Source organism: Oncorhynchus masou, chromosome 24 (assembly GCF_036934945.1).
Source record: "Oncorhynchus masou masou isolate Uvic2021 chromosome 24, UVic_Omas_1.1, whole genome shotgun sequence".
In the NCBI taxonomy this organism is placed as follows: Eukaryota; Metazoa; Chordata; class Actinopteri; order Salmoniformes; family Salmonidae; genus Oncorhynchus; species Oncorhynchus masou.
The window spans coordinates 99,461,775-99,482,405 of NC_088235.1; the positions used below are offsets into that span (position 1 = coordinate 99,461,775).

The 20,631-nt window shown below is 44.0% G+C and overlaps 1 protein-coding gene across 1 annotated transcript in view; it reads left to right on the forward strand.

The window, feature by feature from the left end:
• Positions 1-13,116, forward strand: part of LOC135513120 (1-phosphatidylinositol 4,5-bisphosphate phosphodiesterase gamma-1-like) — a 73,109-nt gene extending 59,993 nt beyond the window's left edge. Inside the window, exons 24-33 of the mRNA XM_064935844.1 lie at positions 2,596-2,762; positions 8,303-8,399; positions 8,544-8,668; positions 9,799-9,898; positions 10,144-10,289; positions 10,439-10,553; positions 10,849-11,010; positions 11,131-11,219; positions 11,777-11,964; positions 12,042-13,116. Coding sequence (XP_064791916.1) covers positions 2,596-2,762; positions 8,303-8,399; positions 8,544-8,668; positions 9,799-9,898; positions 10,144-10,289; positions 10,439-10,553; positions 10,849-11,010; positions 11,131-11,219; positions 11,777-11,964; positions 12,042-12,102 — 1,250 coding nt within the window. The 3' untranslated portion in view covers positions 12,103-13,116. The remainder of the gene's footprint in view (positions 1-2,595; positions 2,763-8,302; positions 8,400-8,543; positions 8,669-9,798; positions 9,899-10,143; positions 10,290-10,438; positions 10,554-10,848; positions 11,011-11,130; positions 11,220-11,776; positions 11,965-12,041) is intronic.
• The last annotated feature ends 7,515 nt before the right edge of the window (positions 13,117-20,631 follow it).

A 20,631-nucleotide genomic window follows, 5' to 3' on the forward strand; every position in this document is an offset into this window, starting at 1 on the left:
ATGAGCCCACCTGCCACGTAGGTGAGTCTGTGTGTAACTGATGTGCCCACCTGCCACGTAGGTCAGTCTGTGTGTAACAGATGAGCCAACCTGCCACGTAGGTCTGTCTGTGTGTAACTGATGAGCCAACCTGCCACGTAGGTCAGTCTGTGTGTAACTGATGTGCCAACCTTGCCTTGATGACAGCTTTGCACACTTTTGGCATTCTCTCAAGCAACTTCATGAGGAATGTTTTTTCCAACAGTCTTGAAGGAGTTCCCACATATGCTGAGCACTTATAGGCTGCTTTTCCTTTACTCTGCGGTCCAACTCATCCCAAACCATCTCAATTGGGTTGTGGTCGGGTGATTGTGGAGGCCAGGTCATCTGATGTAGTTTTCCATCACTCTCCTTATTGGTCAAATAGCCTTTACACAGCCTGAGAGTGTGTTTTGGGTCATTGTCCTGTGGAAAAACAGATGAGCGCAAACCAGATGGGATGGAGTATCGCTGCAGAATACTGTGGTAGCCATGCTGGTTAAGAGTGCCTTGAATTCTAAATAAATCACACAGTGTCAACAGCAAAGCACCCCCACAACATCATACCTCTTCCTCCATGCTTCACGGTGGGAACCACACATGCGGAGATCATCCGTTCACCTACTCTGCTTCTCACAAAGACACAGCGGATGGAGCCAAAAATCTCAAATTTGGACTCAGACCAAAGGACAGATTTCCACTGGTATAATGTCCATTACTTATGTTTCTTGGCCCAAGCAAGTCTCTTCTTCTTATTGGTGTATTTTTAGTAGTGGTTTCTTTGCAGCAATTCGATCATGAAGGCCTGATTCACGCAGTCTCTTCTGAACAGTTGATGTTGAGATGTGTCTGTTACTTGAAAATTGTGAAACATTTATTTGGGCTGCAAATTGAGGTGCTGTTAACTCTATTGAACTTCTCCTCTGCAGCAGAGGTAACTCTTGTTCTTCCTTTCCTGTGGTGGTCCTCATGAGAGCCAGTTTCATCGTAGCACTTGATGGGTTTTGCGACTGCACTTGAAGAAACTTTCAAAGTTCCTGACATTTTCCAAATTGACTGACCTTCATGTCTTAAAGTCATGATGGACTGTCATTTCTCATTGCTTATTTGAGTTGTTCCTGCCATAATATGGACTTGATCTTTTACCAAATAGGGCTATCTTCTGTATACCACCCCTACCTTGTCACAACACAACTGATTGGCTCAAATACATTAAGAGGCAAAGAAATTCCACAAATTAACTTTGAACAGCTGTTAATTGAAATGCATTCCAGGTGACTACCTCATAAAGCTGGTTGAGAGAATGCCAAGAGTGGCTACTTTGAAGAATCTCAAATATAAAATACATTTGGATTTGTTTTGGTTTTGGTTTCTACATGATTTTGTGTGTTATTTCATAGTTTTGATGTCTTCACTATATTCTACAATGTTGAAAATCTATATTTTTTAAACCCTTGAATGTGTAGGTGTGTCCAAACTTTTGACTGGTACTGTAAATAGTAAGGTACAGATACCCCAAAAACTATTTAAGTAGTACTTTAAAGTATTTTTACTTGAGTACTTTACACCACTGGAAGTAAGAGTGTGTGTATGTGTAACTCTCTCTCTCGCTGTCTCTCTCTGTCTCTCCCTCCCTCCCTCTGTCTCTCTCTCTCGCTTTCTCTCTGTCTCTTCCTCTCTCCGTCTCTTCCATCTCTTTCTCTCTCCGTCTCTTCCTCTCTGTCTCATCCTCTCTGTCTCTTCCTCTGTCTCTTCCTCTCTCCGTCTCTTTCTCTCTCCGTCTCTTCCTCTCTCCGTCTCTTTCTCTCTCCGTCTCTTCCTCTCTCCGTCTCTTTCTCTCTCCGTCTCTTTCTCTCTCCGTCTCTTCCTCTCTCCGTCTCTTTCTCTCTCCGTCTCTTTCTCTCTCCGTCTCTTTCTCTCTGTCTCTTCCTCTCTCCGTCTCTTCCTCTCTCCGTCTCTTCCTCTCTCCGTCTCTTCCTCTCTCCGTCTCTTCCTCTCTCCGTCTCTTCCTCTCTCCGTCTCTTGCTCTCTCCGTCTCTTTCTCTCTCCGTCTCTTTCTCTCTCCGTCTCTTTCTCTCTGTCTCTTCCTCTCTCCGTCTCTTCCTCTCTCCGTCTCTTCCTCTCTCCGTCTCATCCTCTCTCCGTCTCTTCCTCTCTCCGTCTCTTCCTCTCTCCGTCTCTTCCTCTCTGTCTCTTCCTCTCTCCGTCTCTTCCTTTCTCCGTCTCTTCCTCTCTCCGTCTCTTCCTCTCTCCGTCTCTTCCTCTCTGTCTCTTCCTCTCTCCGTCTCTTCCTCTCTGTCTCTTCCTCTCTCCGTCTCTTCCTCTCTCCGTCTCTTCCTCTCTCCGTCTCTTCCTCTCTCCGTCTCTTCCTCTCTCTGTCTCTTCCTCTCTGTCTCTTCCTCTCTGTCTCTTCCTCTCTCCGTCTCTTCCTCTCTCCGTCTCTTCCTCTCTCCGTCTCTTCCTCTCTCCGTCTCTTCCTCTCTGTCTCTTCCTCTCTCCATCTCTTCCTCTCTCCGTCTCTTCCTCTCTCCATCTCTTCCTCTCTCCGTCTCTTCCTCTCTCCATATCTCTCTGTAGTGGTTCAGAAGGATGGGAAGAGTTCCAGGCCATATGTGTTCACCGTCCACTCCCAGCAGATGTCAATTCACCCTGGCCAGGCACTGGACATTGCTTCAGACACCCTGGAGGACCTGACCGGTTGGGTGGGGAAGATCAGAGAGGCCACGCAGAATGCAGATGCACGGGTTAATACTGTATTGCACACACATGTACAAATGAACGCACACCCATACATGTACGCAGGTGAACACACACACACACACACACACACACACACACATACAGTGGGGCAAAAAAGTATTTAGTCAGCCACCAATTGTGCAAGTTCTCCTACTTAAAAAGATGAGAGAGGCCTGTACTTTTCATCATAGTTACACTTCAACTATGACAGACAAAATGAGAAGGAAAAAAATCTAGAAAATCACATTGCAGGATTTTTAATGAATTTATTTGCAAATTATGGTGGAAAATAAGTATTTGGTCACCTACAAACAAGCAAGATTCCTGTCTCTCACAGACCTGTAACTTCTTCTTTAAGAGGCTCCTCTATCCTCCACTCGTTACCTGTATTAATGGCACCTGTTTGAACTTGTTATCAGTATAAAAGACACCTGTCCACAACCTCAAACAGTCACACTCCAAACTCCACTATGGCCAAGACCAAAGAGCTGTCAAAGGACACCAGAAACAAAATTGTAGACCTGCACCAGGCTGGGAAGACTGAATTTGCAATAGGTAAGCAGCTTGGTTTGAAGAAATCAACTGTGGGAGCAATTATTAGGAAATGGAAGACATACAAGACCACTGATAATCTTCCTCGATCTGGGGCTCCACGCAAGATCTCACCTCGTGGGGTCAAAATGATCACAAGAACGGTGAGCAAAAATCCCAGAACCACACGGGGGGACCAAGTGAATGACCTGCAGAGAGCTGGGACCAAAGTAACAAAGCCTACCATCAGTAACACACTACGCCGCCAAAATACCAGCAACAGTGTGTGAAAACCTTGTGAAGACTTACAGAAAATGGAAATTAATTACTTAAAAATCCTACAATGTGATTTTCTGGATTTTTGTTTTAGATTCTGTTGAAGTGTACCTATGATAGAATTACAGACCTCTACATGCTTTGTAAGTAGGAAAACCTGCAAAATCAGCAGTGTATCAAATACTTGTTCTCCCCACTATATATATATAGTTGAAGTCAGATTTTTACATACACTTAGGTTGGAGTCATTAAAACTCATTTTTCAACCACTCCACAAATTTCTTGTTAACAAACTATAGTTTTAGAAAGTCGGTTAGGACATCTACTTTGTGTATGACACAAGTCATTTTTCCAACAATTGTTTACAGGCAGAATATTTCACTTATAATTCACTGTATCACAATTCCAGTGGGTCAGAAGTCTACATACACTAAGTCGTGCCTTTAAACAGCATGGAAAATTCCAGAAAATTATGTCATGGCTTTAGAAGATTCTGAAAGCCTAATTGACATCATTTGAGTCAATTGGAGGTGTACCTGTGGATGTATTTCAAGACCTACCTTCAAACTCAGTGCCTCTTTGCTTGACATCATGGGAAAATCAAAAGAAATCAGCCAAGACCTCATAAAAAAGATTGTAGACCTCCACATGCAAGTATAAACACCATGGAACCTTGCAGCTGTCATACCGCTCAGGAAGGAGACGTGTTCTGTCTCCTGGAGATGAACGTACTTTGGTGCGAAAAGTGCAAATCAATTCCAGAACAACAGCAAAGGACCTTGTGAAGATGATGGAGGGAACAGGTACCAAAGTATCTACAGTGCCTTGCAAAAGTATTCGGCCCCCTTGAACTTTGTGACCTTTTGCCACATTTCAGGCTTCAAACATAAAGATATAAAACTGTATTTTTTGTGAAGAATCAACAACAAGTGGGACACAATCATGAAGTGGAACGACATTTATTGGATATTTCAAACTTTTTTAACAAATCAAAAACTGAAAAATTGGGCGTGCAAAATTATTCAGCCCCCTTAAGTTAATACTTTGTAGCGCCACCTTTTGCTGCGATTACAGCTGTAAGTCGCTTGGGGTATGTCTCTATCAGTTTTGCACATCGAGAGACTGAATTTTTTTCCCATTCCTCCTTGCAGAACAGCTCGAGCTCAGTGAGGTTGGATGGAGAACATTTGTGAACAGCAGTTCAGTTCTTTCCACAGATTCTCAATTGGATTCAGGTCTGGACTTTGACTTGGCCATTCTAACACCTGTATATGTTTATTTTTTAACCATTCCATTGTAGATTTTGCTTTATGTTTTGGATCATTGTCTTGGTGGAAGACAAATCTCCGTCCCAGTCTCAGGTCTTTTGCAGACTCCATCATGTTTTCTTCCAGAATGGTCCTGTATTTGGCTCCATCCATCTTCCCATCAATTTTAACCATATTCCCAGTCCCTGCTGAAGAAAAGCAGGCCCAAACCATGATGCTGCCACCACCATGTTTGACAGTGGGGATGGTGTGGTCAGAGTGATGAGCTGTGTTGCTTTTACGCCAAACATAACGTTTTGCATTGTTGCCAAAAAGTTCAATTTTGGTTTCATCTGACCAGAGCACCTTCTTCCACATGTTTGGTGTGTCTCCCAGGTGGCTTGTGGCAAACTTTAAACAACACTTTTTATGGATATCTTTAAGAAATGGCTTTCTTCTTGCCACTCTTCCATAAAGGCCAGATTTGTGCAATATACGACTGATTGTTGTCCTATGGACAGAGTCTCCCACCTCAGCTGTAGATCTCTGCAGTTCATCCAGAGTAATCATGGGCCTCTTGGCTGCATCTCTGATCAGTCTTCTCCTTGTATGAGCTGAAAATGTAGAGGGACGGCCAGGTCTTGGTAGATTTGCAGTGGTCTGATACTCCTTCCATTTCAATATTATCGCTTGCACAGTGCTCCTTGGGATGTTTAAAGCTTGGGAAATCTTTTTGTATCCAAATCCGGCTTAAAACTTCTTCACAACAGTATCTCAGACCTGCCTGGTGTGTTCCTTGTTCTTCATGATGCTCTCTGCGCTTTTAACGGACCTCTGAGACTATCACAGTGCAGGTGCATTTATACGGAGACTTGATTACACACAGGTGGATTGTATTTATCATCATTAGTCATTTAGGTCAACATTGGATCATTCAGAGATCCTCACTGAACTTCTGGAGAGAGTTTGCTGCACTGAAAATAAAGGGGCTGAATAATTTTGCATGCCCAATTTTTCAGTTTTTGATAAGTTAAAAAAGTTTGAAATATCCAATAAATGTCGTTCCACTTCATGATTGTGTCCCACTTGTTGTTGATTCTTCACAAAAAAATACAGTTTTATATCTTTATGTTTGAAGCATGAAATGTGGAAAAAGGTCGCAAAGTTCAAGGGGGCCGAACACTTTCGCAAGGCACTGTATATCCACAGTAAAACAAGTCCTATATCCTCTCCCCTGTAACTATTCCCCAGGTCATTGCTGTAAATTAAAATGCGTTCTCAGTCAACATACCTGGTAAAATTACGGATAAATACATTTAGAAAATTAAATTTAAAAAATATCGACATATCCTGAAAGGCCACTCAGCAAGGAAGAAGCCACTGCTCCAAAACTGCCATAAAAAGCCAGAAAGATCGTACTTTTTGGGAAAATGTCCACTGGTCTGATGAAACTAAATTAGAACTGTTTGGCCATAATGACCATTGTTATGTTTGGAGGGAAAAGGGGGAGGCTTACAAGCCATAATTCACTGTATCACAATTCCAGTGGGTCAGAAGTTTACATACACTAAGTTGACTGTGCCATTAAACAGCTTGGAAAATTCCAGTAAATTATGTCATGGCTTTAGAAACTTCTGATAGGCTAATTGACATAATTTGAGTCAATTGGAGGTGTACCTGTGAATGTATTTCAAGGCCTGAAATCAAAAGAAATCAGCCAAGACCTCAGAAGAAAATAGTTGATCTCCACAAGTCTGGTTCATCCTTGGGAGCAATTTCCAAACACCTGAAGGTACCACGTTCATCTGTACAAACAATAGTACGCAAGTATAAACACCATGGGACCACGCAGCCGTCATACCGCTCAGGAAGGAGACTCGTTTGCAAAAAGCTAGACTATGGTTTGCAACTGCACATGAAGACAAAGATCATACTTTTTGGAGAAATGTCCTTTGGTCTGATGAAACAAAAATAGAACTGTTTGACCATAATGATGACCATCGTTATGTTTGGAGTGAAAATGGGGAGCTTGCAAGCCGAAGAACACAATCCCAACCATGAAGCACGGGGGTGGCAGCATCATGTTGTGGGGGTGGTTTGCTGCAGGAGGGACAGGTGCACTTCACAAAATAGATGGAATCATGTGGAAGGAACATTATGTGGATATATTGAAGCAACATCTCAAGACATCAGTTAAAGCTTGGTTGCAAATGGGTCTTCCAAATGGACAATGACCCCGAGCACACTTCCAAAGTTGTGGCAAAATGGCTTAAGAAAAACAAAGTCAAGGTATTGGAGTGGCCATCACAAAGCCCTGACCTCATCCTACAGAAAATATGTGGGCAGAACTGAAAAAGCGTGTGCGAGCAAGTAGGCCTACAAACCTGACTCAGTTACACCAACTCTGTCAGGAGGAATTGGCCAAAATTCACCCAACTTATTGTGGGAAGCTTGTGGAAGGCTACCCAAACCGCTACACGTACGCAGAGATTTAGAGAGAGAAAGTTAAACCATTTAAAGGCAATGCTACCAAATACTAATTGAGTTTACTAATGTAAAATTCTGACCCAAGGGGAATGTGATGAAAGAAATAAAAACTGAAATAAATGATTCTCTCTACTATTATTTTGACATTTCACATTCTTAAAATATAGTTGCTATCCTAACTGACCTAAAACAGGTAGTTTTTACTTGGATTAAATGTCAGGAATTGTGAAAAACTGAGTTTAAATGTAATTGGTTAAGACGTATGTAAACTTCTGACTTCAACTGTATATATCTATACCCGTGTTTCCTTTGTGAAAATGTGTAGCTGTGGGGGGAAAGTTGTTAGGCTGAAGCCTGGGGTTGTCTATCTGCTTTGACCCTATTGGGCTAATCATTAGCTAGATCCCAAATGTGATCTTTTAACTAGTTAGCATCCTATTGATGAATTTTGTGGTAGGGTGATGTTTTACCCCAAGTGTTACATTTGTCCCCACTAGCCCCCTATGCACTCATGGTCAATTGCAGAGAGGTAATGTGCTTAACCATGAAGCTGCTAAAAATGGTGCAATCTTTTTAACAAAGGCCATTAAAACTGCATGGCGGCAATGATTTTTCTGTGGTGCATCGCCACAGTTAAATGAGTGCAGCGGAATCACTTATATACTGTACACATACAGGCATGGGCACTCAAACATACACACCACATGGACGCTTACACTCACACAAACAGGTTAGTAATGCATCATACAAAAACACACACACACACACACACACATACATATACAGGTTCAAACCCCACCACACACATCATCCGTACCTTATCCTGAGTATCAGTAGCTACTCTATATCTCAGTAATTGCAGCTCAGAGAAGAACTGTAGTACTCTACTGTAGTTTATATGAAATGTACGGTCAGATATCAGTGCAGGTACACTAAAAATAGGAAAGAAGCTCTGATGTGTTGGTGTTGATGCTGGCGGTGTGGTCTGGTCTCCATGGTAACAGATGCAGGAAGAGAAGCAGATGGAGAGGAGGAAGAAAATCGCGCTGGAGCTCTCTGAGCTGGTGGTCTACTGTAGACCTGTCCCCTTCAACGAAGAGAGTAAGAACTGACACACTCCTCTACCTATCCTCTTTCTACCTCTACCTATACCTCTCTAAATGGATCATTTGTGTGTGTTTGTGTGTGTATGTATGTAAACGTGTGTGCGTGTGTGTGCGCGACCCGGTTTTGTCTCCCTTCCAGAGATCGGGACAGAGCGGGCATGTTTCCGGGATATGTCATCATTCCCAGAGACCAAGGCAGAGAAGTTTGCCACGCGGGCAAGAGGGAAGCGCTTCCTGCAGTATAACCGTCGCCAGCTCTCCAGGGTAATATAATATTATAATAATTTAATAATATATATTATAATATACAAGTAACTGCCCAAAATAATGGAAACACTTGAGTAAATGAGGGATACAAAGTACTATATAATGAAAGCAGGTGCTTTCACCCAGGTGTGATTCCTGGGTTAATTAAGCAATTAACATCCCATGCTGCTTAGGGTCATGTATAAAAATGCTGGGCTGGCCATTATTTTGGCTACCATGTCTTTGCCCCAATAGGATGACAATGCCCCCATGCACAAGTCATCACTGAATGGTTTGATGAACATGAAAGATGGTCCATTCTCATCTTCAACGACTTAGTAGCAGACATATACAACTCTTTATAAAAACAACACATTATTATTCTAAAATGTGTGTGCTGTGTTGGTCTGAGCAGTAGGAGGACAACTAAGTTCATATATCCCCTAATGTACTACGTAAACCATTTCAGCATCACAAGATACAGGTAACTGCCCAAATAATGGCAACACTTGAGTAAATGAGGCATACACCGTAGTATATTGAAAGCAGGTGTTTCCACACAAGTGTGGTTCCAAAGTTAATTAAGCATTTAACATCCCATCATGACTTGGGTCATGTATAAAAATGCTAGACTGGCCCTTATTTTGGCTACCATGTCTTTGCCCCAATAGGATGACAATGCCCCCATGCACAAGTCATCACTGATTGGTTTGATGAACATGAAAACAATGTAATCCATTTGCCATGGCCATCTCAGTCACCAGATGTCAACTCAATTGACCACTTATGGGAGATTCTAGAGCAGTGCCTGAGACAGCGTTTTACACCACCATCTACAAAACACTAATTTAACACAATTTAATTTCTTGTGGAAGAATGGGTTCACATCCCTCCAATAGAGTTCCAGACACTTGTAGAATATATGCCAAGGTGCATTGAAACTGTTCGGGCTCGTGGTGCCCAACACCCTATTCAGACATTTTATGTTGGTGTTTCCTTTATTTTGTCAGTTACCTGTATATAAGCCATTTAGCAGACAGTTTTATCCAAAGTGACATAAAGTCATGTGTGCATACATTTTGTATGGCTAGCCCCAGCGGGAATCGAACCCACAACCAACATATGAAGTAATGTATGTTCTGCTCCAGGTCTACCCCAGAGGACAGAGACTAGACTCCTCTAACTACGACCCTTTACCCATGTGGCTGTGTGGATCCCAGCTGGTTGCTCTCAACTTCCAGACTCCTGGTAAGGGAGATTGTGTGTCTGACTCTCTCTCTTTTCCAAGCCCATGCAGGAGCTGTGTTTGTGGTGTGCTTAAGTATTTATTATTTGTATGTGATTGTGTATTATATGTACATTATGCTGTGTGTGTGTGTGTGTGTGTGTGTGTGTGTGTGTGTGTGTGTGTGTGTGTGTGTGTGTGTGTGTGTGTGTGTGTGTGTGTGTGTGTGTGTGTGTGTGTGTGTGTGTGTGTGTGTGTGTGTGTGTAGACAAGCCCATGCAGTTGAACCAGGCTCTATTCATGCTGGGTGGGGGGAGTGGCTTCGTGCCCCAACCTGACATCATGAGGGATGACACCTTTGACCCCTTTGACAAGGACACCCTCCATCTGGAGCCAATCACCATCCAGCTACAGGTCAGTCAACCAATCAGGAGACATTCCATTCTTCCCTGTCTTTTAATTTACCTGCTTTATTTATTTACGCTCTTGTGTGCACTACTAGAACGGACAAACACACACACAATCTCTCTCTCACTCCCTTTCTGTTTGTCTGCCTGTGTCAGGTACTGGGAGCTCGTCACCTCCCTAAGAATGGCCGCAGTATAGTGTGTCCCTTTGTAGAGGTTGAGGTGTGTGGGGCCGACTACGACTGCAGCAAGAGCAAGACCGACGTCGTGGGTATGAGACAGCACACACCAATCACACAGCACCCTGCTGTGACTGCATGAAACCTGGCTGTGGCCGTATATAGTGCACTTCTTTCCACCAAGGCCCTGGGTTAGAACGTCATTTGGGACATAGCCTCTGTCTCTGGTTGTAATGGCCTGACCAGTTGGCATCGGATTTCTTCCAAATGTTTCAATTAAATTGTACAGTAGGGCTCCTGCTCACTGAACGTCAAAAGAAAACATTTATCTTCCTCCCACCCTCTATTTTAATTTGCTCCCTCCCCTACCCCTTCCCCCCCCTCCAGCTGACAATGGGTTGAACCCAGTGTGGGTTCAGAGGCAGTTTGTGTTTGACGTCCATAATCCGTCCTTCTCCTTCCTGCGTTTCTTGGTCTATGAGGAGGACATGTTTTCTGACCCCAACTTCCTGGCTCAGGCAATCTACCCTGTCCGCTCACTAAGAACAGGTTGGTGTGTGTGCGTGTGTGTGTGTGTTTTCGGAAGTGTGTGTAGATATATCATAGTAGATAATATTATATCATAATACTATAGTATGTTAACTGTCTGTGTGTGTGGGGACTTGTCAGGCTACAGGAGTGTTCCACTAAAGAACAGTTACAGTGAAGAGTTGGAGCTGGCTTCTCTGCTGGTTCACATTGAGATTGTCAACGTCAAGGTAATCCCCGAACAAACTCACATTATTTTCTTTATTTTTTATTGTTTTTAAATTGAACCTTTATTTAACTAGGCAAGTCAGTTAAGAACAAATTCTTATTTACAATGACGGCCTACTACGACCAAAGCCGGACGACGCTGGGCCAATTGTGCACCGCCCTATGGGTCTCCCAATCACAGCCGGTTGTGATACAGCCTGGATTCGAACCAGGGTGTCTGTAGTGACGCCTCTAGCGCTGAGATGCAGTGGCTTAGACTCCTGCGGCACTCTTGAGTCCAATCCATATATTATTATATTATCATACTGGCTGTGTCCCAAATGGAACCATACTTCCTATGCAGTGCACTACTTTAGACCAGGTCCCATGGAGCTATGGTCAAAAGTAGTATATTATAAAGGGCAGGTTTTTTCAACTCTTACCCCACGAGGTCTGGAGCCTGCTGGAGTTGAGTTTGAGCTGTATAGGGAGCCATTTGGAAGAACATCAGTGCCTTAGTGTTCTAATGGTTCTAACAGCATCACGCCACCACTCTGTGTTCTGATTGGATGATTAACAGGAGGAAGATGATCAGAACCTGTACTCGTCCATCCAAAGGCTGAGAGACCGCACCAGTGAGCTGTCCAATCAGGTGTCAGTTCTGGAGAGGGCGGGGTCAGGAGGTGACCACAGCTATCAGCAGAGTCTGGAGGAGCTGAGAGCAGCACAAGATCAGCTCAGTGAACTAGTGGAGACACGCAACCACAGGTAATAACATATACACACACACACCTTCACACAGACCCTCCCTCTGTAACTGCTCCGTCTCTGCCTCCCATCTACAGGCTGATTGAGAAGAAGAGGAGGGAGAAGTTGAGGCAGCAGGTGGGGGCCAAGCGGAACTAAAATGCCCATCTGACCACCAACCAACCAGTCCCCCTCTACTGCTGCACACTGATCTTACACCCATGGAAAGACAATTCAATCTACCAATAACTGGATTACCCCTGCTATAAGTGTGGATAGACTACACAGAGATGCACAGTGTGTTGGATAAAAAGAGACAAAAAAAACACTCATCTCATGGAACAAAAACCTTCAGAAATGGAACATAGAATGAGAAAAGGGTTATAAAATAATTCAGTGTTCTGAACAGCGAAATCAGATAAACTGAACTGACCTGAGAGTAGCGGTGTTCTAATCTATAAGGAGAATACACAGGATATGTATCCCAAATAGCACCCGATTCCCTATATAGAGCACTACCTTTGACCAGGACCCATAGGGGTGTTGTGCACTACTGTAGATAGGGAATAGGGTGCCATTTGGGATACAACAATAGCCTCTAAGAGAGTAAGGTATTGTCAGAGAGTCAACCATTAGTATAGGCGTAATCCAGACTCAAAATCTCTCCATGCTAGAACTGGTCTCACAACTGAAAACTGGAATAATATTATTTTATTGACCACAGAGGAGCTATGAGAGTGACAATCTACTATCTTGGCCGTGGCACAAAAATGGCTAAAGAGAGAAAATGGGAACCACTACTCATGGACTGGCTTTGAAAGGGCTTTTAAATGGGAGCAGGACCACGTCTTTTCCTCAAAGACGAAAGTCTTCTTCTCCTATCCTGGGGCAGCAGACTGACTAACAGCAGGGACTGGAGTCTAAGGCCCTCTAGTGGTAGGGATGTGGTATTGTTTCCAAATATAGACCCCTCTTTCCTTTACCTGGGAGAGCATAAACGGGACTTTTATTAATGTGTTCATTAGAGACTTACTAACACTGCATGTCATATTGTCATGTATTTTTTAAAGGGCTTTTCAGTATACTATAATATACTAAAATATACTATAATATAATACACTACCTTTTAAGTAGCAAGAGGAGAAGCAGAGCAGCAGAGAGAGAGAGAGAGGGGGGAGGGAGGGAGAGAGAGAGAGGGGGGGAGAAAGAGAGAGTGTAGCAGAAATATAAGTAATCTCTCACCACAGGACTCTGTCTTGAACCTATAGGTTTTCTTCAGGACTGTGTTTCCTGGCTATGCTGATCGGATCAGAGAAGTATGGTGTGGGTCTCAAATGTCACCCCGTTCTCTATATAGTGCACACCTTTTGACCAGAGCCCCTAATCAAAAGTAGTGCACTGGGGAATAGGGTGCCATTTGGGATGCAACAATGGCAAACAAGGGCTATCTATAACATTGACCTTACTGCAACTTGTCACATTTACAGACCCTACCCACCAAGTTGTTGTTAAAGGAAAAATCCACTCAAAAACTACACTGAACACAAATATAAAAGCAACATGCAACAATTTCAAAGATTTTACTGAGTTACAGTTCATATAAGGAATTCAGTCAATTGAAATAAATAAATGAGGCCCTAATCTATGGATTTCACATGACTGGGGAGCCAGCCCCACCAACTGGGGAGCCAGTCCCACCTACTGGAGAGCCAGTCCAACCCACAGGGGAGTCAGTCCCACCTACTGGGAGCCAGTCCCACCCACTGGGAGCCAGTCCCACCTACTGGGAGCCAGTCCCACCTACTGGGAGCCAGTCCCACCCACTGGGGAGCCAGTCCCACCTACTGGGAGCCAGTCCCACCTACTGGGGAGCCAGTCCCACCTACTGGGGAGCCAGTCCCACCTACTGGGGAGCCAGTCCCACCCACTGGGGAGCCAGTCCCACCTACTGGGGAGCCAGTCCCACCTACTGGGGAGCCAGTCCCACCCACTGGGGAGCCAGTCCCACCTACTGGGGAGCCAGTCCCACCTACTGGGGAGCCAGTCCCACCTACTGGGGAGCCAGTCCCACCTACTGGGGAGCCAGTCCCACCTACTGGGGAGCCAGTCCCACCCACTGGGGAGCCAGTCCCACCTACTGGGAGCCAGTCCCACCCACTGGGGAGCCAGTCCCACCTACTGGGGAGCCAGTCCCACCTACTGGGGAGCCAGTCCCACCCACTGGGGAGCCAGTCCCACCCACTGGGGAGCCAGTCCCACCCACTGTGGAGCCAGTCCCACCCACTGGGGAGCCAGTCCCACCCACTGGGGAGCCAGTCCCACCTACTGGAGAGCCAGTCCCACCTACTGGGGAGCCAGTCCCACCCACTGGGGAGCCAGTCCCACCTACTGGGGAGCCAGTCCCACCCACTGGGGAGCCAGTCCCACCCACTGGGGAGCCAGTCCCACCTACTGGGGAGCCAGTCCCACCCACTGGGGAGCCAGTCCCACCCACTGGGGAGCCAGTCCCAGCCATTCAGAATTAGTTTTTCCCACAAAAGGCTTTATTACAGACAGAAATACTCATCAGCAGAAAATAAGCTTTTTGTGTAGAAGATTTCTGGAATCTTTTATTTCAGCTTATGAAACATGGGACCAACACTTTACATGTTGTGCTGAAAATGGTTTGCATGTCATCAGTCAAGTTTTCCACATATTGGAATTTCAAAAAGCAAAGTGTCAGTTGCACATCATATGATGCTTCTTGGAAAAGGACCCATAAGTAAGTATTTCACTGTTAGTCTACACCTGTTGTTTACCAAGCATTTGAAAAATAAAATGTCATTTGATACAGTCCCAAAATGTGTTGCATGTCACCAGTCACGTTTTCAAGATATAGGATTTTCAACAATGCAGTTAAAGATAAATAATAACAAATACATATATTTTTGAAATAGTGGCTATATACAGGGAGTACCAGTACCGAGTTGATGCGAAGGGGTACGAGATAATTGAGGTAGCTACATATTCAGTAGGTATGCATAAAGTGACTAGGCAACAGGATAGATCATAGACAGTAGCAGGCTGCCAGCAGCGTGTGTGTGTGTGTTGTGTCAGTGTGCATGTGTACGGTTATGTGTATATGTGTGTGTTGGGATGTAAGTGTAAGTATGTGTGAGTCAGTGGAGGTCCAGTGTGTGTGTCCAGTGTGTTTGTCCAGTGTGTGTGTCCAGTGTGTGTGTCCAGTGTGTGTGTCCAGTGTGTGTGTCCAGTGTGTGTGTCCAGTGTGTGTGTCCAGTGTGTTTGTCCAGTGTGTGTGTCCAGTGTGTGTGTCCAGTGTGTGTGTCCAGTGTGTTTGTCCAGTGTGTTTGCCCAGTGTGTGTGCCCAGTGTGTGTGTCCAGTGTGTGTGTCCAGTGTGTGTGTCCAGTGTGTTTGTCCAGTGTGTTTGTCTAGTGTGTTTGTCCAGTGTGTGTGTCCAGTGTGTGTGTCCAGTGTGTGTGTCCAGTGTGTTTGTCCAGTGTGTGTGTCCAGTGTGTGTGTCCAGTGTGTGTGTCCAGTGTGTTTGTCCAGTGTGTTTGTCCAGTGTGTGTGTCCAGTGTGTTTGTCCAGTGTGTGTGTCCAGTGTGTTTGTCCAGTGTGTGTGTCCAGTGTGTGTGTCCAGTGTGTGTGTCCAGTGTGTGTGCATAGAGTCAGAGTTGCAAAAAAAGGTCAAATAAGGTAGTCCGGGTATTAATTTGATGAGCTGTTTAGCAGTCTTGTTTAGCAGTCTTGTTTAGCAACCTTATGGCTTCGGGGTAGAAGCTGTTCAGGGTCCTGTTGTTTCCAGACTTGGTGCACGGGTATCGCTTGCCATGCGGTATCAGAGAGAACTGTCTATGCCTTGGGTGGCTGGAGTCTTTGACAATTATTTAGGCCTTCCTCTGACCCTGCCTGGTATAGAGGTCCTGGATGGCTGGGAGCTCAGCTCCGGCGATGTACTGGGCTGTACTCTTCGCCCTCTGTAGTGCCTTGCAGTCGGGAGCCTTGCAGTTGCCGTACCAAGTGGTTATGCAGCCAGTCAATATGTTCTCAATGGTGCAGCTGTAGAACTTTTCAAGGATCTGAGGGCCCGTGCCAAATCTTTAAACTTCCTGAGGGGGAAAAGGCGCTGTCGTGCCTCTTCACAACTGTGTTGGTGTGTGTGGACCATGTTAAACCCTTAATTCCGTAATATCAAAAGTGGACTAAAGACAGTTTTTGAGTGGATTTTTTGGGGGTAAGGTCAGGTTTTGTTAGCATTTCTAATCAAAGGGGGCTGATTAATCTGACTTTTAATCTGTTGTTTGGGGGGCAACTTCAACCCACGTAACGCTTCAACCTCTGCATCCCAAATGGCACCTTATTACCTTCACAGAGCACTGTCTTTCAAAACTAGAGCACTATAGGAGATAGGGTGTCATTTGGGATACATACCCTGTCTTTCTATTCTTCCCTCTTTGACCCTCCTGTCCATCTCCATCAGTTCCTTTATCTACTAATTCTTCATTGTATGTACCTGTTTTATTTATCACACAGGTAAACTGTCAGAACCTGTTTAAAAAAAAGAAAAAACATATAGATATATATGATAATGGACTTCAGAGCAGGCTGAAGATACTGTAGCTTACTTTATATCTGTAAAATAATAGCAGAAATAAATGTCCCCATTCCCTTCTCTTCCCCCCTACTTTACATTGTGAAACAGCGTCCACTGGTGGCTGTTCAGGCTAACTACAATGTAGCTTCTAGACCTAGGGGCTTCTATGTCAAACTCGCCAATAACTCTCTGTATCTATATGCTGACTGTCCAGTATTATTACTCTGTTATTAAAACCATGTGTAAGTTTCCATTTAAAATAAAGCAGTTTCAGGTAGATACTCATAATTTGCTGTATTTATTTCTTCAAATGTCTTATTATAACGTTTAAAACCTGTTTAGGTTTGCTGAATGGACGAAGTCTGGATATTTTGGGGATTGGTTGAAGATAGATATTTGGGTATTTATTTGGCTGGTTTGGCCTATTATGCTAGAAATGATTAATTACTTTAGTGATTTGTATTAGCTGAAAAACCATGATCCCGTACAGTGTAAACTACATATTTTGATGTTGTAAAAAATAACATTGTTTGATAAAGACTTTTTTTCTTCATATTTAAGAATCCCCATTCGCTGCTGCCATGGTAGCAGCTACTCTCCCTGGGTCCAGCAACATTAAGGCAGTTATATACAATTTAAAATATTACATTTCATAACACTTTACGCAATACATTTAGCGTGTTCCCTCAGGCCACTACTCCACTATCACATATTTACAATACAACATCCAGGTCTACATGTGTTTAGAGTGCGTGTCTTATCATGTGTATGTGTGTGTGTCTTCACAGTCACCGCTGTTCCATAAGGTGTATGTTTATCTGTTTGTTAAATCAGATTTTATAGCTTGCACCAGTTACCTGATGTGGAATAGAGTTCCATGTTGCCATGGCTCTGTGTAGTACTATGCACCTCCCACAGTCTGTTCTTGACTTGGGGATTGTAAAGAGGTCACTGTCTTAGGCATCTCACATAGCGCTGTCTTAGGCATCTCACAGTACGGACATTGCAATTTATTGCCCTGGCCACATCTGCAGTCCTCATGCCTCCTTGCAGCATGCCTAAGGCACATCCACGCAGATGAGCAGGGACCCTGGGCATGTTTCTTTTGGTGTTTTTCAGAGTCAGTAGAAAGGCCTCTTTTAGTGTCCTAAGTTTTCATAACTGTGACCTTAATTGCCTACCGTCTGTAAGCTGTTAGTGTCTTAACGACCGTTCCACAGAAGCATGTTCATTAATTCTTTATGGTTCATTGAACAAGCATGGGAAACAGTGTTTAAACCCTTTACGATGAAGATCTGTGAAGTTATTTGGATTTTATTTTTTTTGCTGAGTATATAAAGCACGCAGCATAACAGCTGCACGAAACACATAGGTACTCACACGACCAACGGACATGGGAACAATAACCGACAAAGACAGAGGGAACAGAGGGCACATATATCACATACTAATCAGGGGAAATGGGAACCAGGTGTGTGTAATCAGACAAGACATTCCAGGTTGATGATAATGAATCCCGTTCAGTGATGCCAAGAAAGCCAGTGATGTAGACCTCCAGAAGTGGTGAACAGAATGAGCAGCAGTACCGGGGGGATCCTTGAGTTCGTGCCACTGTGCCTTCAGAGCCTTATTGACTGCCAAGAGTTCCTGGTCCCCTATGTCGTAGTTCTTCTGGGCGGGCCTCAGCTGCTTAGAGTAGAAAGAGCAGGGCCGCAGCTTTGAAGGGGTTCCTGTATGCTCTGCCCCGAATCCTACTTCGGATGACCTGACTGTGCTGACGCGTTGCTCCTCCATCTCCACTCCCTCTGTGGAGATGAGGTAGCCCAAAAAGGACACAAACCGCTGGAAAAAGAAACATTTCTCCTGTTTAACATATATATAGATCATACTCCAACAGTCTTCTCAGCACAGACCTGACTAAAGTGACAAGCTGGACGTGGTCAGCAAAATAGACCAAGATGTTGTCTATATAGACCACTACGCCGGTCCCAGGGACACTTCGTTGATGAAGGCCTGGAATACTGAAGGAGCATTAGACAGGCCAAAGGGCATTACGAGATACTTGTAATACTCACATTTGTTGGATGATGGTTGGGATGAGTGGTAAAGGATAGCTGAACTTGACGGTGGCCTTGTTCAGTGTTCCATAATCAATGTAGGAGCGCAGTCCCTCATCTTTCTTCTTGACAAAAAAAATAAGCTTGAGGAGGCTGGTGATTTAGAGGGGCGGATACAACTCTGCTGGAGACTCTCCTTTACATAGGTCTCCATGTTCTCAGTCTCTGCATATGAGAGGGGATAGACCTCTCAGGAAGGATGCGTCTGACAAAAGGTCAATGGCACAGTCCCAGGGGCGATGGGGAGGCAGGCGTACAGCCTGGGTCTTTGAAAAAACCCAGTGCAGATCCTGGTACTCCTATGGTAAATCCAGTTGAGGAGCACAGTCCGGACTTTCCCCCGTAGTGGTGTTGACAGACACCGCGAGACACCTCCCCTGACACTCCTGCGACCAACCCAGCAGTCTCCTCTTGGAACAGGAAATACGTTGAAATAAGTTGAGTTCTGCAAACTCAACCAGGGAAGACCTAAAACAATGGGATGCGTGGGGTGTCTATAATCAAGAAAGTGATCTGCTCTGAATGAGTGTCATGGATGAGCAAAGAAACAGGAACAGTAATGTGATGTACGAGCCCTGTCCCTATTGGACAATATTCCAGGGCACGAACTGGATTGGGTGACTGTAGGGGAACCAAAGGAATGCGTAATTCTCGGCAGCTCCGGAATCAATCAGAGCCAACTGGAGTGAAGGGCTGTGGAATTTAATGGGAAAACACACTGATTGATTTGACAGACAAGGGCTAGGGAATTGAATGGGAAAACACACTGGTTGATTCGACAGACAAGGAGAGGAGACCTTGCACACTCTTTAGTAGGCTTAGATTGAAAACATGGCAAATAGGAGTGGCAATACCGTCCTCTATTATTCTCAGTCATTTTCCAAGTTGTCAGACCCCGGTGGCTTGTCATTGTTGATAGACAACAATCAATTCTTCACTTCTTCCACACTCATTTTACGTAATTCAAATTATAGTGCTTGTGTTTCATAATTTGATCAGCTATACTTGGATATGTAGTGTCAGCGTTTGTTGTTGGCATGTCATGCATAAATGTGCTAATCTTGCCAATGGATAAATGATTAAAGTGATTGGCAATATCAGTGGGTTTTGTGATGAAGGAACCATCTGATTCAATGAATGATCAATGAATTGCCCCAAATTTCAAATAAGATGCTCCAAAGTGTTTTACTATCATTCTTTATGTCATTTATATTTGTTTTATAGTATAGTTTCTTCTTCTTTTTATTCAGTTTAGTCACATGATTTCTCAATTTGCACTATGTTTTCCAATCAGTTGTGCAGCCAGACTTCTTTGCCATCCCTCTCAACCATACCATTTTTTAATTCCTCATCAACCTATGGGGATTTAACAGTTTTTACAGTCATTTTCTTAATGAATGTGCTTATTAGTAACTGTAATAAGCAATTTCATTAATGTCAACTGCTGTTGCCAAGGGCTAAAATAGAACTCCTTTCTATTTCTGACACAGATGTGCTGAAAGTCCTGCCTCTCCCATCTCCTCATTGGTTTATAGAAGGAGGTACCCACGTGCCATCTCCACATTGGTTATACCCACGTAGGTGATTGAAAGATGAACTTTGTTGCCAATAGTAGTGGTAATACTATGAATGTTTAGATGCCAATCGCCATATAAGTTCAAAGATGAAAAAGCCTGGAAGGTGGAGAGATGACTAGAAACGATTCGGTTAGCTGTTTTATGTGTGGATGAATTTGTCGGAGTAGAGGTCCTTGTGGATTTCAGGTAAACTAACAACTCAATGTTTATATCCCAGGACAAATTAGCTAGCAACAGAAAGATAGCTAAATAGGACAAATTAACATTAGCTAGCAAGTGCAAGCTAACTAGCTAAATTTCCATACATATTTAATGCTTTTCGACCTGTCCTCAAATGAATGTTATTGGTTCAGAGTTTGTTTTGATATTTTAACCTGCGTGTCGTGATCGCGTTTGGTG